Source organism: Panthera pardus, unplaced genomic scaffold (genome assembly GCF_024362965.1).
Source record: "Panthera pardus isolate Hobbes unplaced genomic scaffold, ASM2436296v1 HiC_scaffold_21, whole genome shotgun sequence".
NCBI classification, from domain to species: Eukaryota; Metazoa; Chordata; class Mammalia; order Carnivora; family Felidae; genus Panthera; species Panthera pardus.
The window spans coordinates 24,484,608-24,505,492 of record NW_026526777.1 but is presented as its reverse complement, the minus strand read 5'-3'; the positions used below and the strand labels follow the sequence as shown (position 1 = coordinate 24,505,492).

Below are 20,885 nucleotides of genomic sequence, written 5' to 3'. Positions count from 1 at the left end.
ATGTCTTGTCTTTTTGATAAAAGACATTTTACCAGGTATAAGGTAATATTTCATTGTGGTTTTCATTTTCATATGCCTGATGATTAGTGATTTTGAGTACCAATTGGCCAATTGTATGTATTCTTCAGAATAATGTCTACTGAGATCTTTGTCCATTTTTAATTGGATTGGATATTTTGCTATTAAGTTGTATAATTTGTAGAATATATACGTATAATCTATGTAAAATACATACAAAGTGTGTGTGTGTGTGTGTGTGTGTGTATCTATATATATCTCGCTTATCAGATCTATGGCTTGCAAATATTATCTCTCATTCTGTACGTTGCCTTTTCATTTTGTTGATTTGCTGAATAGAAGCTTTTGCATGAATTTGATATAATTTATTTAAGTCTTTAATTTGTCTAAGAGTTAATTTTCATCAGTGGTTTAACATAGTGGTTTCATTTTTTGGCTTATGGATATCCAGCTTTTCCAATACCATTTACTGAAGACATTACTTTCCTCATTGTGTTTTCTTGGCTCCCTTGTCAAATTTTAATTAACTATGTATGTGTGAGTTTATTTCTGGCTCCTGACTCTGTTCCATTGATCTGCCAATAGGATATTGTTTTCATTTTTATCACTTTATAATATAGTTTGAAATCAGGGAGTATGATGCCTTCAGCTTTGTTCTTCTTTCTCAAGATTGCTTTGGTTATTTGAGAGTCTTTTTGGTTCCACATAAATTTTAGGATTGTTTATTTTATTTCAATGGGAAATGTCAGTGGGATCTTGATAGGAATTGTATTGTATCAATGGATTGCTTTGGGTAGTATGCACATTTTAACAACATTAATTCTAATCCATGAACACAGACTATCTTGTGATTTATTTATGTCTTCTTCAGTTTATTTCACAATTGTCTTACAGTTTTCACCATACAAATATTTTACTTCCTTGGATGGATTTATTCCTAGGTATTTTATTGTTTTTCATGCTATTGTAGATGGGATTATTTTTAAAATTTCTCTTTGTGATAACTCATTATTAGTGTACAAAAATACAACAGGTTTTTGTATATCCATCCTGCAACTTTACTGAATTCGTTTATTAATTCTACATTTTTTTTTTTTTTTGGTGGAGTCTTTAGGGTTTTCTCTGTATAATATGTCATCTACAAACAGATATTTTACTTCTTTATTTTTTATTTCACTGAGGTGGTGAAAGTGTGTATCTTTGTCTTTTTCCTGATCCTTCAGGAAAAGCTTTCAGCTTTTCATTATCAAATATGATGTTAGTTATGGGCTCCTTATTTATAGTCTTTATTATGTTTGATGTACATTTCTTCAATACCTAATTGTTGAGAGCTTTCATCACAAATGGATGTTGAATTGTGTCAAGTGCTTTTTTTGTTGGTGTCTATCTGATTATATGATTTTTATCCTTCTTATTGTTAATGAGCTATATCACATTACTGATTTGTGTCTGATGAACCATCCTTAAGTCCCATAGATACACCCGACTTCATCATGGTGTATGAATCTTTTAATGTGTTGTTGAATTCACTTTGCTAACATTTTGTTGAGTATTTCAATATTTATGATTATCAGTGATGCTGGCCTATAATTTTTTTTGTAGTGTTCTTTGGTATTAAAGTAATGCTGACCTTGTAAAGTAGTTTTGGAAGTGCCTCCTCCATACTTTCAAGTTTTTGGAATGGTTTGAGAAGAACTGGTATTAATTCTTCTTTAAATTACCAATGAAAACTTCTGTTCCCAGACTTTTCTTTGCAGAGATTTATTTATTTATTTATTTATTTATTTATTTATTTATTTATTTATTTTAATATCAGGGTTTTTTTTAATGTTTATTTATTTTTGAGATAGAGAGAGACAGAGCATGAACGGGGGAGGGGCAGAGAGAGAGGGAGACACAGAATTGGAGGCAGGCTCCAGGCTCCGAGCCATCAGCACAGAGCCCGACGCGGGACTCGAACTCACGGACCGCGAGATGGTGACCTGAGCTGAAGTCAGACGCTCAACCGACTGAGCCACCCAGGCACCCCTGCAGAGATATTTTAAATTAATGATTCACTCTTGTTCCTTGTTTGGTTTGTTCAGATTTTCTATTCTTGATGATTTTGTCTTGTAAGTTTTCTATTTCCAGGGATTTATCAATTTATTTAGGTTATCCAATTTGTTGGTGTGTAAATGTTTATGGTTGTCTCTTATGAACATCTGCATTTCTGTGGCATCAGTTGAATGTCTCCGATTTCATTTCTCATGTTATTTATTTGATCTCTCTTTTTTCTTAATCAACCTAGGCTTATCAAGTTTGTTTCTGTTTTGAAAAAAATAGGTATTAATGTTGATTTTTTTGGTCTTTATTTCATATATTTTTGCTCTGATTTCTGTTATTTCCCAGCTTGTTAATTATAGGCTTGGTTGTTCTACTGTTTTTTAATACATTTTTTTTTTCATTTTATTTGAGAGAGAGAGAGAGACAGAGAGAGACAGAGAGAGAGATAGAGCATGAGTCAGGGAGGGGCAGAAGGAGAGAGAGAATCTTAAGCAGGCTCCACACTCAAGTGCAGAGCCCAATATAGAGCTCAAGCCCATGACCCTGGGATTATGATCTGACCCCAAATCAGGAGTTGGATGCTCACCCAACTGAGCCACCCAAGTGACCTCTTCTTTTTAGTTTTTGGATGTATAAAGTTAGGTTGTATATTTGAGATCATTTCTTTTTCTTACTGTAGGCATTTATCACTATAAAGACCTCTCATAGAACTGCCTTTGTATGTGAGGTATTTATTTCTCTCTTGCTGCTTTCAAAATTATTTTTCTTTGGTTTTAGCCAGTTTTATTGTAGTGTGTCTTAGAGATGATTTCCTTGGGTTGAATCTGTTTGGGGGAATTAATGAGCTTCTTGATTTTGATAGTCCGTATCTCTTCCCAGATTGATAAATTCACAGCCATTATTTCCTTAAGTAAACTTCCTGTCCCTTTCTCTCTCTTCTCCTTTTGGGACTCACATAATGCCTACAATGTCTCCTCTGATAGTCTCCCATAATTCACATAGGCTTTCTCTGGAATTCCTTCTCCTTTTTTCTCCTCTGACTACAAGACTTCAAATGACCTCTCTTCTACTTCATAGATTCTTTCTTCTGATTGATAAGATCTGCTGTTGATACTTTTTGTTGTATTTTTCCTTTCATTCATTATATTCTTCAGTTATAGAATTTCTGTGTGGTTCTTTTTATAATTTCTACCTCATTTTCCTGATTTCTTTGGATTTTCTTTCTGTGTCTTCTTATAGCTCACTGAGCTTCCTTAAAGCTACCGTTTTCAATTCTTTATCAGGAAAATCATAAATCTTCATTATTTAGGGTAAGTTACTGGAAAAGTGTTGTGTTTCTTTGGTGATGTCATATTTCCTTGATTTTTCATGTTTCTTAAAGTCTTGCATTGTTGCCTTTGCCTTTGAAGAAGGTCTCACTTCCTCTGGTCTTTCCTGACGTTGGCAGAGAAATACTTTCTGTCATACTTGTTAGGGATTCTGAGGCTTTTTGAAGATGTTTTTAATGGATACATTTTTCCAGTATGTCTTACTACGATTTAAGAGGGAATTTTTGGATGGTATGCCTTTCTTCAATCCTGCAGAGTTAGTCAGGGTCCTGACAGCTTTCTGTTTGATTTCCTGGAGGTAATGCTGAATGGTCAAGTACATTCTTTTTACTCTATCTGTGGAGTCAGTTTGAATTTCTAAGTATGTTCACTAGCCATTTGAAAACTCCTGCACACACTACCTTTGGGGAATATACAAAAGGAGCTGGCCAGTGGATAGCAGGTATGCAGAATGTTGGGGGATGCCACCAGGTGAGCAAGATCTGAACCCAAGTCATCCCAGTGGCTAGTGGGTAGGCTACTGAATGTAGTCTGCAAAGTGGTTAGTAGGGTCTTTGTCCCTTGAGGAATTCTGAGCCCTGACTGTTGTGGTCCAAACTTTTCTCATTCCCTTCACTCATGAAGATCACTTCAGTATTCTGGATGTAGTTAGAAAGAAATGGACCTTTTGGTCAGTGACCCATGCAGTTGAAGAAGCCAGATGATCACTCACACACTTTCTCCCTGTGGAGAAATTGCAGGCTGAATGGGTCTCTCTTGGCACTGAACTGTACCCCTTTCAGGGAGGAGTGACTCAGATAAGAAAAAAAATGTTCCATTCATCCTCTTCAGTGCACCCACTCTTGGATCTTTTTGCTGTCAAAGTGTGCAAAAACTTCTGCTAGATTCCCAGACTCCCACAAAAATGCTCTTTCTGTGGGTGACTGTCAAAACTGTGATCTTGGCCAGGAAGAACTGAAACTTGTGTTCTGACATCTAGCTGGTGTCACTCTATTTTTTTCTAGATTGACTTCATGTATGTATGTATTTTGTGTTTTTATTTTTGTCGACATACAGTGTTATATTATTTTCAGGTGTATAATATAGTGATTCAACAATTCCATACCTCACCCAGCGCTCATAATGACATCACTATTTCACCTGTTCCCTGTGCCACCTTTCTCCCCTCTGGTAACTATCACTTTGTTCTCTATAGTTGAGTCTTTTTGTTTGTTTGTTTTGGTTTTGGTTTTGGTTTGTTTGTTTGTTTGTTTGTTTTTGGTTTATCTCACTCTCACATATTTCCCAATTTGTCATTTGTCTTAAATCCCACATATGACTGAAATCATATGGTATTTGTCTTTCATTGACTGACTCATTTTACTTGGCATTATACTGTCCAGCTCCATACATATTGTTGCAAATGGCAAGATTTCATTCTTTTTCATGGCTGAATAATAGTCTCTCTATGTATACACACACACACACACACACACACACACACACGCACACGCACACACACACCACTCATCTTTATTCATTCATCAATCAATAGATACTTGGCTACTTCCATATCTTGGTTATTGGAAAGAAAGCTGATATAAACATAGGTGTGCATATATCCCTTTGAATTAGTGTTTTTTTGTATTCTTTGGGTAAATACCCAGAAGTATGATTGCTGGATCATACAGCAAGTCTATTTTTCTTTTTGAGGAACTTCCATACTGTTTTCCAGAGTGGCTGCACCAGTTTGCATTCCCAACAGTGCAAGAGGGTACCCCTCGCTCCACATCCTCACCAACATCTGTTGTTTCTTGTGTTGTTGATTTTAGCCATTCTGTCAAGGGTGAGGTGATATCTTATTGTTGTTTTGATTGCATTTCCCTGATGATAAGTGATGATGAGTATCTCTTCATGTGCCTGTTGTCCTTTGTATGTCTTCTTTGGAGAAATGTCTGTTCATGTCTCCCATTCATTTTTTTAGTTGGATTATTTGGTTTTTGGTGTCGAGTTTTATAAGTTCTTTACATATTTTGGACACTACTCTTTACCAGACATGCCATCTGTAAATAACATCTCCCATTCCACAGGTTGCCTTTCAGTTTTATTGACTGTTTCCTTTGCTGTGCAGAAGTTTTTTTATTTTAATGTAGTTCTAATAATTTCTTTTTTATTTTATTTTTATTTATTTATTCTTGCTTTTATTTTCCTTGCCTCAGGGGATCTGTCTAGAAAGTTTGTGGCTGATTTCAGAGAAGTTACTGCTTCTGCTCTCTCTCTTCCAGGACTTTCATAGTTTCAGGTCTCACATTTAGGTCTTTAATCCACTTTGAATTTATTTTTGTGTATGGTGCAACAAAGTGGTTCAGTTTCATTTTGTGCATGTTGCTGTGTAGTTTTCCCAGTACCATTTGTTGAACACATTGTCTTTTTCCCACTGGATATTCGTTCCTGCTTTGTTGAAGATTAATTCAGTATATAATTATGGGTTTATTTCTGGGTTTTCTATTCAATTCCATTTGTCCAAGTGTCTATTTTTGTGCCAGTACCTTACTGTCTTGATCACTATAGCTTTGTAATATAACTTGAAGTCTGGAATTGTGATGCTTCCAGCTTTGCTTTTCTCTTTCAAGACTGATCTGACTATTCAGGTTCTTTTGTAGTTCCATACAAACTTTAGGATTGTTTGTTCTAGGTCTGTAAAAAATGTTGGTATTTTGATGGGGATTGCATTGAATGTGTAGATTGCTTTGGGTTGTGTAGACATTTTAACAATATTTGCTCTTGTAGTCCATGAACATGGGATGTCTTTCCATTAATTGTGTCATCTTCCATTTCTTTTTCATCAGAGTTTTATAGTTTCAGAGTACAGATCTTTCACCTCTCTGATTAGGTTTATTCTTAGGTATTTTATTATTTTTAGTGCAATAGTAAATGGATTGTTTTCTTAATTTCTCTTTCTGCTATTTCATTATTAATATATAGAAAGGGATCAAATTTCTATACATTGATTTTGTATCCTACAGCTTTTCTGAATTCATTCTAGTTCTAGCAGGTTTCAGTGGAATCTTTTGGGTTTTCTATATAGACTATTATGTCATCTGTAAATAGTAAAAGTTTTACCTCTTCCTTACTGATTTGGATGTCTTTTATTTCTTTTTGTTGTCTGATTGCAGTGGCTCGAACTTCCAGTACTATCTCGAATAAAAATGGTAGAGTAGACATCCTTGTCTTGTTCCTTAGGGGAAAAGCTGTCTTTCCCCTTTAAGGATGATGTTAGTTGTGTGCTTTTCATGTATGGCCTTTTTTTATGTTGAGGTATGTCCCCTCAAAACTTACTTTGTTGAGAGCTTTTATTATGAATTGATGTTATATTTTGCCAAATGCTTTTCTGGCATCTGTTGAAATGATCATATGGTTCTTATCCTTTTTTTTTATTGATGTGGTTTGATTGATGTGATATATCACATTGATTGGTTTGTTAATATTGAACCATCCTTGGAGTCCAGGAATAAATCACCGTGCGTATAACTGATGTGGTGAATAATTTTTTAATGTTTTGTTAGATTTGGTTTGCTAGTATTTGTTATGGATTTTTGCATCTATATTCATCAGGAGTATTTACCTACAGTTCTCTTTTCTTGTTTCTTTATCTGGTTTTGGTATCAGGGTAGTGCTGCCTCATAGAATGAATTTGGAGTTTTCCTTCTTTTTCTATTGTTTTGGAATAGTTTAAGAAGATCACTTCTCGGACTTCTGGCTAAGATCAAGTGTGGAATAGTTTGAGAAGAATACGTATTAACTCTTCTTTAAATGTTTGGTAGAATTCACTTGTGAACTCATCTGGTCTTGGACTTTTGTTTGTTGGGAGGTGTTTGATTACTGATTCCTTTTTTTTTTTCTGTTAATTGGTCTGTTCATTTTTTTATTTGTTCCCGTTTCAGTTTTGGTAGGTTTATGTTTATAGGAATTTATCCATTTCTTCCAGATTACCGACTTTTTGGCATACAGTTTTCCATGATATTCTCATATAATTGTTTGAATTTCTGTGGTGTTGGTTGTTATTTCTCCTCTCTTGTGATTTACTTATTTGGGTCCTTTATCTTTTCTTCTTGATAGTATGGCTAGCAGTTTATCACTTATTAATTTTTTCAAAGAACCAGTTCCTGGTTTCTTTGATCTGCTCTATTGTTTTTCTAGTTTCTATGACATTTCTTTCTTTGATTTAAAAATTTTTAAAGTTAATTCATTTTTGAGAGAGAGACAGAGTGTAAGCAGGGGAGGGGCAGAGAGAGAGGGAAACACAGAATCCAAAGCAGGGTCCATACTCTGAGTTGTCAGCACAGAGCCTGACATGGAGCTTGAACTCACAAACCGTGAGATCATGACCTGACTTGCAGTCAGATGCTTAACCGACTGAGCCACCCAGGCACCCCCACTTATTTCTGTTTTAATCCTTATTATTTCTTTCCTTCTTCTTTTTTTTTTTTTCCTTAGGTTTTGTTTGTGGTTGCTTTTCTAGCTTCTTCAGGTGTCAAGTGAAATTGTTTATTTGATTCTTTTCTTGCTTCTTGAAGCAGACCTGTATTGCTACAAACTTCCCTCTTAGAACCAGTTTGGCTGCATCCCAAAGGTTTTTAATTGTGGTGTTTTCACTTTCACTTGTTTCCAATGTGGTTTTTTGAATTTTCTTTTATTTTCTGGTTGACCCATTCATTGTTTATTAGCATGTTACTTTACTTTCATATATTTATGCTCTTTTCAGACTTTTTCTTGTGGTTGACTTCTAGTTACATAGTAGTGTGTTCAGAAAAGATGCATGGTATCACTTTGACCTTTTTGAATTTGTTGGGGCTTGTTTTATGTCCTAATATATGTCCCATTCTGGAGAATGTTCCACATACACTTGAAAAGATTGTGTATTCTGCTGTTTTAGGATGCAGTGTTCTCAAAATATCTGTTAAATCCATCTGTTCCAGTGTGTCATTCAGAGCTGTTGTTTCCTTGTTCATTATCTGTTTAAATGATCTTGTCCATTTATGTAACTGAAGTGTGAAAATCCGCTACTATCACTTATTATGAATGTTTAGTTCTTTTCTATTTGTTATTAACTTTTATGTATAGGGGAGCTTACATGTTGGGTGCATAAACATTTACAATCGTTATATCTTTCTGTTGGATTGTCCCCTTTATTATTTCAGCTTCTGCTGAAACATGCCCTAGGAGCTTATGGGTTTTCCCTTGTATGGGACTTTTTTTTTTTTTGTCTTGCTGCTTTAAAATTTTTTTTCTATACCCCTATGTTTTGCCAATCTAATTACAATATATATGTTTCTGTGGGTTAGCTTTTGTTTATTTTCTTGGGGGTTCCCTGTGCCTCCTGGATGTGGATATCTGTTTCCTCCCCCCCAGATTAGGGAAGTTTTCTGCTATTAATTCTTCAAATAAATTTTCTGTCCCTTTTTTTTCTTTCTTTTTCTTCTGGGACTCCTCTACAATGAATGTTGTTATGTTTGATGGAGTCATGGAGTTCCATAAATCTATTCTCTTTTTGCATAATTCTTTTCTCTCTTTTGTTCAGCTTGATAACTTTCCGTTGCTTTGTCTTCTAGGCCATTATGTTGTTCCTCTCCTTCTTCCAGCCTGCTGTTGATGCCACCAAGTGTTTTTCTGATTTTGTTTATTGAGCCCTTTATCTCTGCTGTGTTATTCCTTATCTCTGTATTAAGGGTTTCACCCATGTCTTGGATTTTTTTTCTTAAGTCCAGTATCTTTAGATTTGTTACATTAAATTCTCTATTAGGTATTTTACTAATATCTGTTTCACTTAGATCCATGGCTGTGGCATTGCACTGTTCTTGCATTTGGGACAATTTCTTCTGTTTTCTCATTTTGTCTAAGTTTCTTGGCTTACTTTTCTGTGTTAAAAAAGTCAGCTACTTCTCCTGTTCCTGAGGGTAATGGCCTTATGAAAAAGAGGTTCTCTCATGCCCTGAGGTGTTGTGACCCCGTTTCCCCAGGGCCTGGCACTTCAGGGAGTGTCTCCAATGTATGCTATGTGCACACTGCTGTTGTGTCCTGACTGCTTTATCTTTCTGGTCACTCATCTGCAGAGGCTCTCTTTGCCTGTTGTGGGCAGTGTTTGGTTCCTTGCCTGAATGTGGTAAGTTTTAACTTGGTGTATTCTGGTCTGCTTGTGAAATGAGACTTCTCAACATTGCTGCTAGAATCCAGCCCCACCTCCCTGCCCCCTGCCAGAAACAAACAAACAAAACAAACAAACAAACAAACAAACAAACAAACAAACAAAAAACCTCCCAAGTTGGGAGATGTAGTTTGGGCTGGGATTTGATCTGGTCTTTTGTGGTTGGGGGCTGCCTGCTCTGGGACTGAGGCAAGTGTGACCGGGAAAGGTGGTTCCACCAGAGCATAGGGACATAGGGCTTGGTGTAAGCAAGTAAGATAGCAAGTGTGAGCCCTGAGCTGGTTCCCACAGTTGACCCTGTGTTAATGTTGAAGGGTGGGAGAGGGAAATGGCACCTGCCAGTTCCTTTGTTTCCAGAGGGGTCTCTGTGAATGCTCCCTTTCTGCAACATGCTCCAGGATGAGCAAATAACCTCCCCACTGTGTGCTCCAAGTGCTCATCAGATTGCTGTTTCCATGCTGTATGTCCACAGGCTCTTTGCTTGCCTTATCTCCAAGAGCAGTCCCAATGCCCTTTGATCTCTTCCAGACCCAAGCACACTGACCTTTCAAACCCCAGGCTTTAAGCCTCACTGGTTGCAGGAACTCACAAAATTTGTCCCCTCTCCCTTTCCAAGCTAATTTCTATGGGGATTTGTTTTTCCTGTGTGTTCCTCTGTGTGTCAGTCTGTCTTTCACCCTCTCTGTGACCACTACTCCCTTACCACCTCAGTGGCCACAGTCCATTTCTTCTCAGTTTGGGAGAGAAACCTGCATCTCTGTACATCTTACTTCTTCAATGTGGCCTGTTCTGTATCTTTAATTGTGGCATCTGTTCTGCCAGTCTTCAGGTCAATCTCGGGGGTATTTAGGATGATTTGATAGTTATCCTTATGGGATGAGGCAAGCCTAGGATCCCCCTACTCCGTCACATCTTCCTCCTTCCATTGCTGGTGTCACCCTATTAATACAGGTTACTTCTTTGTAGTTCCATTACTGTTTTCTTGACTAATGCCTATCATTAGACATTTATTTTGCTATATATATGTATCAAAAATGTGTATATCCACTCACACACTCTTGGAAAAAATAAAACTAAGTAGATTCATTGGTGGAAATAAGAAAGTTGATATAAATATTTTGTCACAGTTAATATAGATGAGGGTTAGAAAACCATAAATATACTGAGATCTGAGACCATTTACTTACTGAGAAGAATGCACTCGGGAGGAGGGAACCAGCCACCCTCTGTACAGGTCATCACAGTCTGCTCATTTTGAAGACTGTAGCCAGCATGGCAGTTAACTCTTACAGATTCACCTTGTACGTATTTTACTCCTTGTTTTGGGTTATCTCCATTTTTCAAATGATTGAAAATACATTGTCCTAAAAATCATAAAAATAATAAACAAAAAATTTTTAAACCCATAAATTCAGTGAAAATAGCAAATTAAAAATTATTTGTAGGGGCGCCTGGGTGGCTCAGTCAGTTGGGCGGCCGACTTCAGCTCAGGTCACGATCTCGCGGTCCGTGAGTTCGAGCCCCACGTCGGGCTCTGGGCTGATGGCTCAGAGCCTGGAGCCTGCTTCCGATTCTGTGTCTCCCTCTCTCTCTGCCCCTCCCCCGTTCATGCTCTGTCTCTCTCTGTCTCAAAAATAAATAAACGTTAAAAAAAAAAATTAAAAAAAAAATTATTTGTACAACATTTAAACTATAATGCATAAGTATCCAAAAATAAAGCTAATACCAAATGTTGAAAAACAAAAAAATCAATAGTCAATACTATTTACTTTCAGTATTTATAATTAAGGTATGGGTAAATGATATAGGTATTTTCAAAAAACCTCTAACTTTATCTCTAATAAGATTTTAGGAAGAGCTCCTTATAAAAGGAAAACCTCATGTTGGTATTTTTGCTCATAAAATTCATCCCTTGGCCTTCTTTTTGTCATAGTAGTCTTAATTGTACTCACTTACATGTCTGCTCCCTCCAGGATGTGAACTATTTATACATATACAATTATAACGGTTGACTTACTGCGGCATGGTACTGCTGGTGACCATCCTTCTTTTGTGCAATGAATATATTCCCAGGGCTCTTGTGAAGCAGTCACAAAATTGGTCTTACAGGAATACCAGTATTTTTTTCCTACACGTACTGGAAAGTCTCGTCTATAGATAATTTCATAGTATAGACTACCATGTTTTATTTGTGGAAAATCACAACGATTCCCTTGGAAGAAAAACAAAACAAACAAAACCATTATAAATAATGTTTTGCCTTAATAAAAAATCAACTCGAAAATGAATTGTTTCATGGGTGAATTCTATCCTTTTATTAGCATTATTTCATTAATCGCATCAGGTTTTCTAGGACAAGAAAAGTTATAAATTTCAGATTTTTTCCACATTTTTGAAGCTTTCAATATTGAGATCAAGTGTTCATTTAGTCTTATTCCTTTTAAGTTATCTTCTAGTATTTTTCTCCACTGCTTTTTGACAAGTTAGATTCTTTTCCCTTTATCCTTGGATGAATTTCATCATGATACATAAATATGAGTGTCATTTAACAATCATTCTACCTTGGGCAAACTTCAGTGTTTGGATTTGCAGGAATTAAGTTTTAAAGAACTTAAATACATTGTTGTAAAATTGTAAAGGAGAGATTTGAACCCTGGTGGTCTGATTTCAGAACAACTTTGGTTATCCACCTATTAGGTGTTTCAAAGTGTATCAATTAGGAGTTAAGATGGTGGAGAAGTAGAGGGACAAAGATTTCCCTCGTCCCTCAAACAGCTGTATTGAGGTCAGAACACCTGGAACACCCAGGAAATCTATCTGCAGAGTGACAGAAAAATCTGCACAGGTGGAGGGAGACAGCTTGACGGGACAGAGGTGTGTCTATGCGAATTGGGGGAGATAAAACATTATGGGCCCGGAGGGAAGGGTTCCCCCTCTGTGGAGAGACAAAAAGGAGAGAGAGAAACTGTGGATTGTGGTATGTTAGGACAAGAGGAAAACCTCTCCAGACCACGGACTAGAAATGAGAAATCTAGGGAGATTGCTAGCGTACTTTGCAAACAGCCTTAGGAGCTGAAGACTGCAGTTTTCAAAAGTGTGTGCCATCCTGTGGAAGAAATCTGCTTCCACGTGCATGCACTTGTGGGGAGGGGAGCCAGCCCCAGTGTAGTATCCCATCTCAGGGGCACAGTGGGGAGAATAGTCCCCTCCCTTGAGTACTGTGGAAGAGTGTATATCGCCTCCCCAAGGTTAAAAGACCCTGCATGTGCCTGCCATATGGGCAGGGTGGGGCAGCACTATCCTAGAACTGGTGCTGGGTCCTTTAAGACACCAGGTTTTGAATCCCAGCCTAGCACCTAAGAGGCATGGGGGAACTGTGGGACAGGGCAAGCCACCTGCCTGAGCTACGTTGTGAGGGCTGCCTAAACAGCATGGTTTAAGACACCCAGTCTGGGGAGGAGAGATTTGGGTGTTGCCATTTTTCTCCCCATCACCAGCATGGTGCGGCTTCAGGGAACAGAATAGTGGCCCCCTGTGGAGGCCGACCCGCTTACACAAAATCTCACCCCTCAGTGGATGGCAACTACTTATCTAATGGCGTAGACAACTATCCTGTGGTATTATATATTACTGTGTTGCCATTTTCTTTTCTTTGTTTTTCCTTCTCTACTCTTTTCTATATTTTTCTTTCTACCTCTTCATTTTTTACTCTGGAATCAGGCTTAAACTTTCTGATTTGATTTTTGGTCAATATATATACATATATAACACATGTTTTATACATATAAAAATATATTTATGTTACATATTAATAAATTAATAATAAATAATAATAAATTAACAATATAATAATAAATAATAAATTAATAAATACAAATTATATATATTATAAAAAATATATATTATATATATGTATTTTTTCTTTTTTTGCTTTCTCTGTTTCTGTGTCTGTTTAATCAGGCATTTTTATTCTATTTTTTTTACACCTTTTCTATATCTCCATCTTTATTTTCCTTTTGCTCTCACTGGATTAACCCTTATAGTTTCTCTGATTTGTCTAACAATGGTGTAAACATTCTACCAGTATGACTAAGGAGAAGCTTTGCAGAAGACAGACGAGTGGGGTAGAGCGGCCAAAGACGCAACAACTGAGTGCACGCAACACACTCTAAAAACACTTCCCGAAACGCCAGGCCCTGGGCCAGTGTATGACCCCTTTTTAATATAGTAATTCTCGTTGGTGCAGGACAGATAACAAACCATTAAAACACATAAGAGACACAAACCTGGCAAAAGTGATGAAACAGAATTCTCCTGAAAAGAAATTCCAGGAAGACAGCCAGAGAATTGCTCAAACCAGATATAAACAATACATCTGAACAAGAATTTAGAATACCAGTCATACAACTAATAGCTGGGCTTGAAAAAAGCATAGACAACAGCAGAGAATCTATTGCTGCAGGGATTAAAGACCTAAGAAATAGACACAATGATTTAAGAAATGCTACAAATGAGATATGGAAAGGAAATTACTAGACCACAAAGGGCAATAAGAGACCTAAGTGATTCAATGAAACGAAATAATATCTATATCATAGGAGTTCTAGAAGAAGAAATGAGAGAAAAAGGGCAGAAATTTTATTTGAACAAATCACAGCTGAGAACTTCCCTAATCTGGACAAGGAAACAGGCATCCAGGTCCAAGAGGCACAGAGAACTCCCTTCAAAATCAACAAAAACAGGTCAACACCAAGACATATCATAGTGAAACTGGCAAAATACAAAGACGAAAAGAGAATTCTGAACACCTCTAGGGACAAATGGGCCTTAACCTAAAAGGGTAGACACATAAGAGTAATAGACACACACACACTACCAAAACTCAAAAGGGAAGAAATGGAAACTTTGAACAAACCATAAGCAGAGAAGATATTGACTCAGTAATCAAAAATCGCCCAACAAATAAGAGTCCTAGGGCAGATGGCTTCCCAGGAGAAGTCTACCAGACACTTAAATACCTATTCTTCTCAAGCTGTTCCAAAAAATAAAATGAAAGAAAAGTTTTCAGGATCATTATACGAAGCCAGCATTACTTTGATTTCCAAAACTGACAAGAACCCACTAAAAAGGAGAATTACAGGCCAATATCTGATGAACATGGTACTGATCATGGTACTGAACATGGTACTGATGAACACGGGTACAAAAATTCTCAACAAGACACTAGCAAACCAAATTTAACAGTATATTAAAAGAATCATTCAACATGATCAAGTGGGATTCATCCTAGGCTGCAGGGCTGGTTCAATTTTTGCAATTCAATCAACTTGATATATTACCTTAAAAGAAGAAGGATAAGAACCATATGATCCCGTCAATAGATGCAGAAAAAGCATTTTCTTAATAAAAACCTTCAAGGAAGCTGGGATAAAAGGAACATACCCTAACGTCATAAAAGCCATACATGAAATGCCCACAGTAAATATCATCCTCAATGGGGAAAAACAGAGAGCTTTCCCCCGGAGATCAAGAATACGCCAGGGATGTCCACTCTCACCACTGTTGTTTAACATAGTGTTGGAATCGCTAGCCTCAGCAATCAGACAACAAAATGAAATAAAAGGGATTCAAATTGGCAGAGAAGTGAAACGTTCACTCTTCGTGGATGACATGATAGTCTACAAGCAAAACCCACAAGACCCCACCAAAAAAAATGCTAGAGCTGATACATGAATTCAGCACAATCACAGGATACAAAATTAATGTACAGAAATTGGTTGCATTCTATATACCAATAATGAAGCAAGAGAAAGAGATATCAAGGAATTGAACCCATTCACAAATGCAACAAGAATGATAAAATACCTAGGAATAAACCTAACCAAAGAGGTAAAAGATCTGTACACTGAAAAAAAAAACAAACCAGAAAGCTTATGAAAGAAATTGAAGAAGACACATTGAAATGGAAAAACATTCCATGCTCAGAAATCAGAAGAACAAATATTGTTAAAATTTGATACTACCCAAAGCAATCTACACATTTTAGCAATTTCAATCAAAATAGCACCAGCACTCTCCAGAGAGCTAGAACAAACAATCCTAAAATTTGTATGGAACCACAAAAGATCCTGAATAGCCAAAGAAATGTTGAAAAAGAAAACTAAAGCTGGAGGCATCACAATCCCGGACTTTAGCTTGTATTACAAAGCTGTCATCATCAAGACAATATGATGTTGGCACAAAAACAGACACATAGACTAATGGCACAGAATAGAGAACCGAGAAATGGACCCACACATATATGGCTAATTAATCTTCAAAAAAGCAGGGAAGAGTATCCAATGGAAAGAAGACAGTCTCTTTAGGAAAACGAATTGGGAAAAGTGGATAGCAACAGGCAGAGGTATGAAACTGGACCACTTTCTTAAACCATACACAAAAATAAACTAAAAATGGATGAAAATCCTAAATGTGAGATAGGAAACCATCAAAATCCTGCAAGAGAAAACAAGCAGGAGCCTTTTTTACTTTGGCCGCAGCAACTTCTTACTTGACATGTCTCAAAAGGCAAGGAAATAAAAGCAAAAATGAACTACTGGGACCTCATCAAGATAAAAAGCTTCTGCACAGCAAGGGAAACAATCAATAAAACTAAAAGGCAACCAATGGAAAGGGGGAAGGTATTTCCAAATGGCATACCAGATAAAGTGTTAGTATCAAAAACCTATAAAGAACTTACCAAACTGAACATCTGAAACACAAAAAAAGGGCAGAAAAAATGAATACTTTTCCAAAGAAGATATCCAAATGGCAAATAAACACATGAAAAGATGTCCAACATTGCTCATCATCCGGGGAATACAAATCAAAACCACATTGAGATACCACCTCCCACCAGAGTGTCTAAAATTAACAACTCAGGAAACAACAGATGTTGGCAAGGATGTGGAGAAAAGGTAACCCTCTTGCACTATTGGTGGGAATGCAAACTGGTGAAGCTGCTCTGGAAACAGTGTGGAGGTTCCTCAAAAAATTAAAAATAGAATTACCTTACGACCCAGCAATAGCACTACTAGGAATTTATCCAAAGGAAACAGGAGGGCTGTTTTGAAGGGGCACAAGCACCCCAATGTTTATAGCAGCACTATCAACAATAGCCAAATTATGGCAAGAGGCCAAATGTCCATCAACTGCTTCTTTATCCAAAGAAGATGTGGTATATTTATATATATTGAAATACTATTTGGGGATGAAAAAGAATGAAATCTTGCCACTTCCAACAATGTGGATGGAAGTGGAAGGTATTATGCTAAGTGCAATAACTCAGTCAGAGAAAGACAAATATTATATATTTCACTCATATGTGGAATTTGAGAAACTTTTCAGGTGACCATAGGGGAACGGAAGGAAAAAAAATACAAACAGAAAGGGAGGCAAATTCTAAGAGGCTCTTAAATAGAACAAACTGAGCGTTGATGGCGGTGGGGGGCTGGGAAGATGGGGAAAATGGATGATGGGCATTGAGGAGGGCACTTGTCAGGATGAAAATGTAAGTGATGAATCAAGGGAATCTACTCCTGAAGCCAAGACTACTCTGTATGTCAGCTGACTTGCCAATAATTAAAAAAAAAAAAAAAAGGATATTAATTAAAGCAAACACTCCACTGAGATTTTTTTTCAAAAGTTATACAAAGGGGGTAAAATTAAAGTAGGTATTATTATTATGACAGGCTTGAATCTCTTTGCTGTTTTCTTTCATCTGGGTACACTTAAATATGTTTTATGCTTTTAGAAGGTCATCTCCGAAGCAAATATAGTATTTCATATATGGTCTGAGCAGCACTGGGATGGGCAAAATTTAGAACAGCCTCATTCTACCTTGGATTTCTATCAATACAGGGTGTGGTCTCATTAACAGTAGTGGTGGTTCTGTCATAGTTTTGACTCAAACTGATCTCAAAATTGATTAAAATATTCACCAATTTTTAAAACTCTTTCTAATCTGTCTGTACTTGTACATCTGATTCCTTTGACCTAAACCCAGGATCACTACTAAATGTCACGTTATTAGATTCAGCCTAGCACAGAGAATCCTTTTTGAATGATGAATCTGTGCTAATGCAGATTCACTATCATGACCCCCTGAATAATCCCACTTGTGAATTTGTACTGTGTTTCCCCTAAATCATTAAACTATCTGATAACACAAAGGAGTAATGAAATAGGCTTGAGAACAAAGTCCTGAATCTGATACTCGGGTAAGTTTACTTAACGAAATTTCAAACACTCTCATAAACCATCTAACTGGTCAATTTCCCCATCTTGTCCACAAGAACTTCATAAGGCCCCTTCTGGAATAAACTTGGTGAGATCCAGATCCAGGTGGGCTGATCTACCATTTCCATAACCCACCATAAACACGATTAAATATTTTCCTTATGGAAGTGGTTCAAGATGGAGATGTAAGAGATCCTGAACACACCTCTTCCCTTGGACACACTGAATCTACAGTTATATACAGAATAATTTTGTCTGAAAAAAAAAAAAGAAACCCTCTAAAAACTAGCTGAGTGATTCCTACACACTGGGCAAATGAGAAAAAGCTCACATCAAAGTGGATAGAAGAAACAGATACAATCTGACCCTAAACCTCATCCCCAGCATGATGACCCACAATTGGGAGGGAATTCAAAACCCCAAGCTTCTCCCTGAGGAGTGAAGTGTCTGAGCCTTACATCTGGCACCCCGATTTTAATATCTACACCTGACAGACAAGCCCCCAAAGCATCTAGCTTTGAAAGCCAACAGGGCTTGTGTCCACAAGGACCCACAAGCTACAGCTAAGTGAGAAACAGCTCTTAAAGGGTCCACAGTCATGGACTCACCCACCCCAGGGTCCAGGATAGAGGAAGCCACCTGAAAAGTGCCCAGACTTTCTGTGAAAGAGACTTATTTGCCTACCTTAAGGCTCCGCTCTGAGGGGTAAGCATTTAATTTAAAACACATCTAGGGGCTTACTAAAACTCTCCTCAAAGATAGACTCCAGCAGGCACCATCTTTATACTCTCCCTTGCCTCTTTTCAGCTCACTGGTATCTCTAGGAAACGAGCTTATGTTCTCCTCAGACACCCTCTGAGTTTTACAGCTGCCACCCAGGAGATACCGCTAAATCATATGGCTATGGTGGCTAGTGGGTCCTACAGGACTGTAACAAATAAAGAAAGACTTATTAACAGGCCACCACTCTCAGGGCACAGGAGAGCACCACAGACTGAAGCACCTATCTTTTTCTGCTAAAGTCCTATGAGATTAATCTTTTTTGCTGAGGCCTAAGGGGCAGACTTCTAATTAAACAGACAACTGAGGGCCAACCATAATCCTCTATAGGGAACTTGGAGGATAGGCACTATCTTCAGGTCCTCCTTCTGCTGTACTGCAGGGCACTGATAACTCTTAGAGGGAAATCTGGACAAAGATCTGGTGCCCCAGTTTCTACCTCTGTTGCACTGGATTATGTGGCAGCCACCCAGGGGTCATTCCTTGATCTGATGGCCAGCGGGGGGTTTGTATTCACGGGCCCCATGCGATTGTAAGAAATGCAGAGACAGTTCAGGGCTAGCAACCACACCAAAGGCACACTATAGCTACAGACTGAACTATAATCTCAATATTTCTACGAAATGCCTGTTGGCCTTTCCTGTAGTTTTGGCTTGAGGAGCAGACTTCTGGTTTGGCACACATCTAGGGTTCTACTTAGGTGTTCTCTGGGGACAGAAGCCACTGGAGGCCATCTTTGTGATATTCCTCTGCTTCCCTCTAGGTCAAAGGTATCTCTAGGAATGGAGCTTATACTTTTCTATGGCACCTTGGCTTCTGTGTCAGCCAGCCAGGGTTTACCTCTAGACTGCCTGGCTCTGGTGACCAGCTATGCTTATGATTGTGGGTCCCACAGGACTGTCACAAATGGAGAAAGTTCTCAACCAGATACCACCCAGTGCACAGAAGAGAGGTAGGAGACTAAAGAATATATGTTTTATGTGAAAGAGGCCTATTAGCCTATCTTCATAGGTGAGGCCTGAGAAACAGGCTTTTCACTCAACAGACAACTAAGGGCCAACTGTAATCCTCTCCAGAGATCTCCAGAGACCACAGTTATGTTTTTGCTGCATTCCAGAGTGTTGGTATCTCCTAGAAGGGTGCTTATACACACATCTGGTGCCCAGTTTTTGCATCTGGTGCCCTGGGCTTTGTGATAGATGCCCAGGTGTTGCCCCTTGATCTCCTGCCTCGGTGGCCTCCAGGGCTTGTGTTCATGAATTCAAAGAGATGATGGCAGATAAAAGAAACAGTTCTGAACTGGCTATCACTCCATTGCTCAGTTCAGAAGGAGCGGACATCTCCCAGTCTTCCCTTGAAAGGGGTATATGTGCATACTTTAACCTTTGCTGCCTGAGGGCCTGCCTTCCAATCAGCCTGAATCTAGGTGCTGACTGAGACCCTTCCTTCTGGGACACTGTCAGGTCTTGACAAACTCTCAACTACTGGGAGACACTAAAAATAATACTGGCTAATTATACAATCACAAGACTTGCGAGACATCCATGAACTAGGCTAGGGTTGAACAATAATGATTATCTCCTAAGTGACCCCATTCCTTCAAGACTAGCAGAGGTGGCTATTTTTTCTAATGCACAGAAGCCAACCACAGAGAATCAAGGAAAATTAAGAAAAAGAGGAATACGTTAAAACTGAAAGAACAAGATAAAACCACAGAAAAAAAGCCTTTAACTGCATGAAAATAAGTGATTTACCTTAAAATAAGTGATAAAGAGTTAAAAATAATGGTTATAAAGATCCTCACTAAGCTAAGGAGAAGAATGGGTAAGCATAGGGAGTATTTCAACAAAGAGAAAATATAAGAAAGTACCAAGTAGAAGTCACAGAGCTGAAGAATACAATAATCGTACTGAAAAATACAATAAAGTGTTTCAACAGCAGCCTAGAGGAAGTAGAAAAAATGATCAGTAACTTAAAGGCAGGCTGGGAGAACTCACTCAATCAAACCAGCACAAAGAAAGAAGAATAAAAATGTATAAAGACTTTACACTGATGGACACTGATGGGACAACCTCAGCAGAACAACATTTACACTATAGGAGTTCCAGAAGAAGAAAGGGGCAGGAAACTTCTTTGAAAAAATAGTGACTGAAAATTTCCCTATCCTGGGAAAGAAAATAGACATATAGATACAGGAAGCCTATAGAGTTGCAAAAATGATGAACTCAAAGAAACCCACACCAATGCACGTTATA

General features: G+C 37.8%; 1 protein-coding gene across 2 annotated transcripts in view; it reads right to left on the bottom strand.

Annotated features, from left to right (window-relative positions):
- LOC109261391 (complement factor H-like) overlaps positions 1 to 20,885 on the bottom strand; it is a 97,751-nt gene that overhangs the window by 33,519 nt on the left and 43,347 nt on the right. For both annotated transcript variants that reach the window (XM_053908990.1, XM_053908991.1), the window contains 2 exons: positions 11,591 to 11,785; positions 10,761 to 10,937 (listed from right to left, as the gene is read on the bottom strand). In XM_053908990.1, coding sequence (XP_053764965.1) covers positions 10,761 to 10,937; positions 11,591 to 11,785 — 372 coding nt within the window. The remainder of the gene's footprint in view (positions 1 to 10,760; positions 10,938 to 11,590; positions 11,786 to 20,885) is intronic.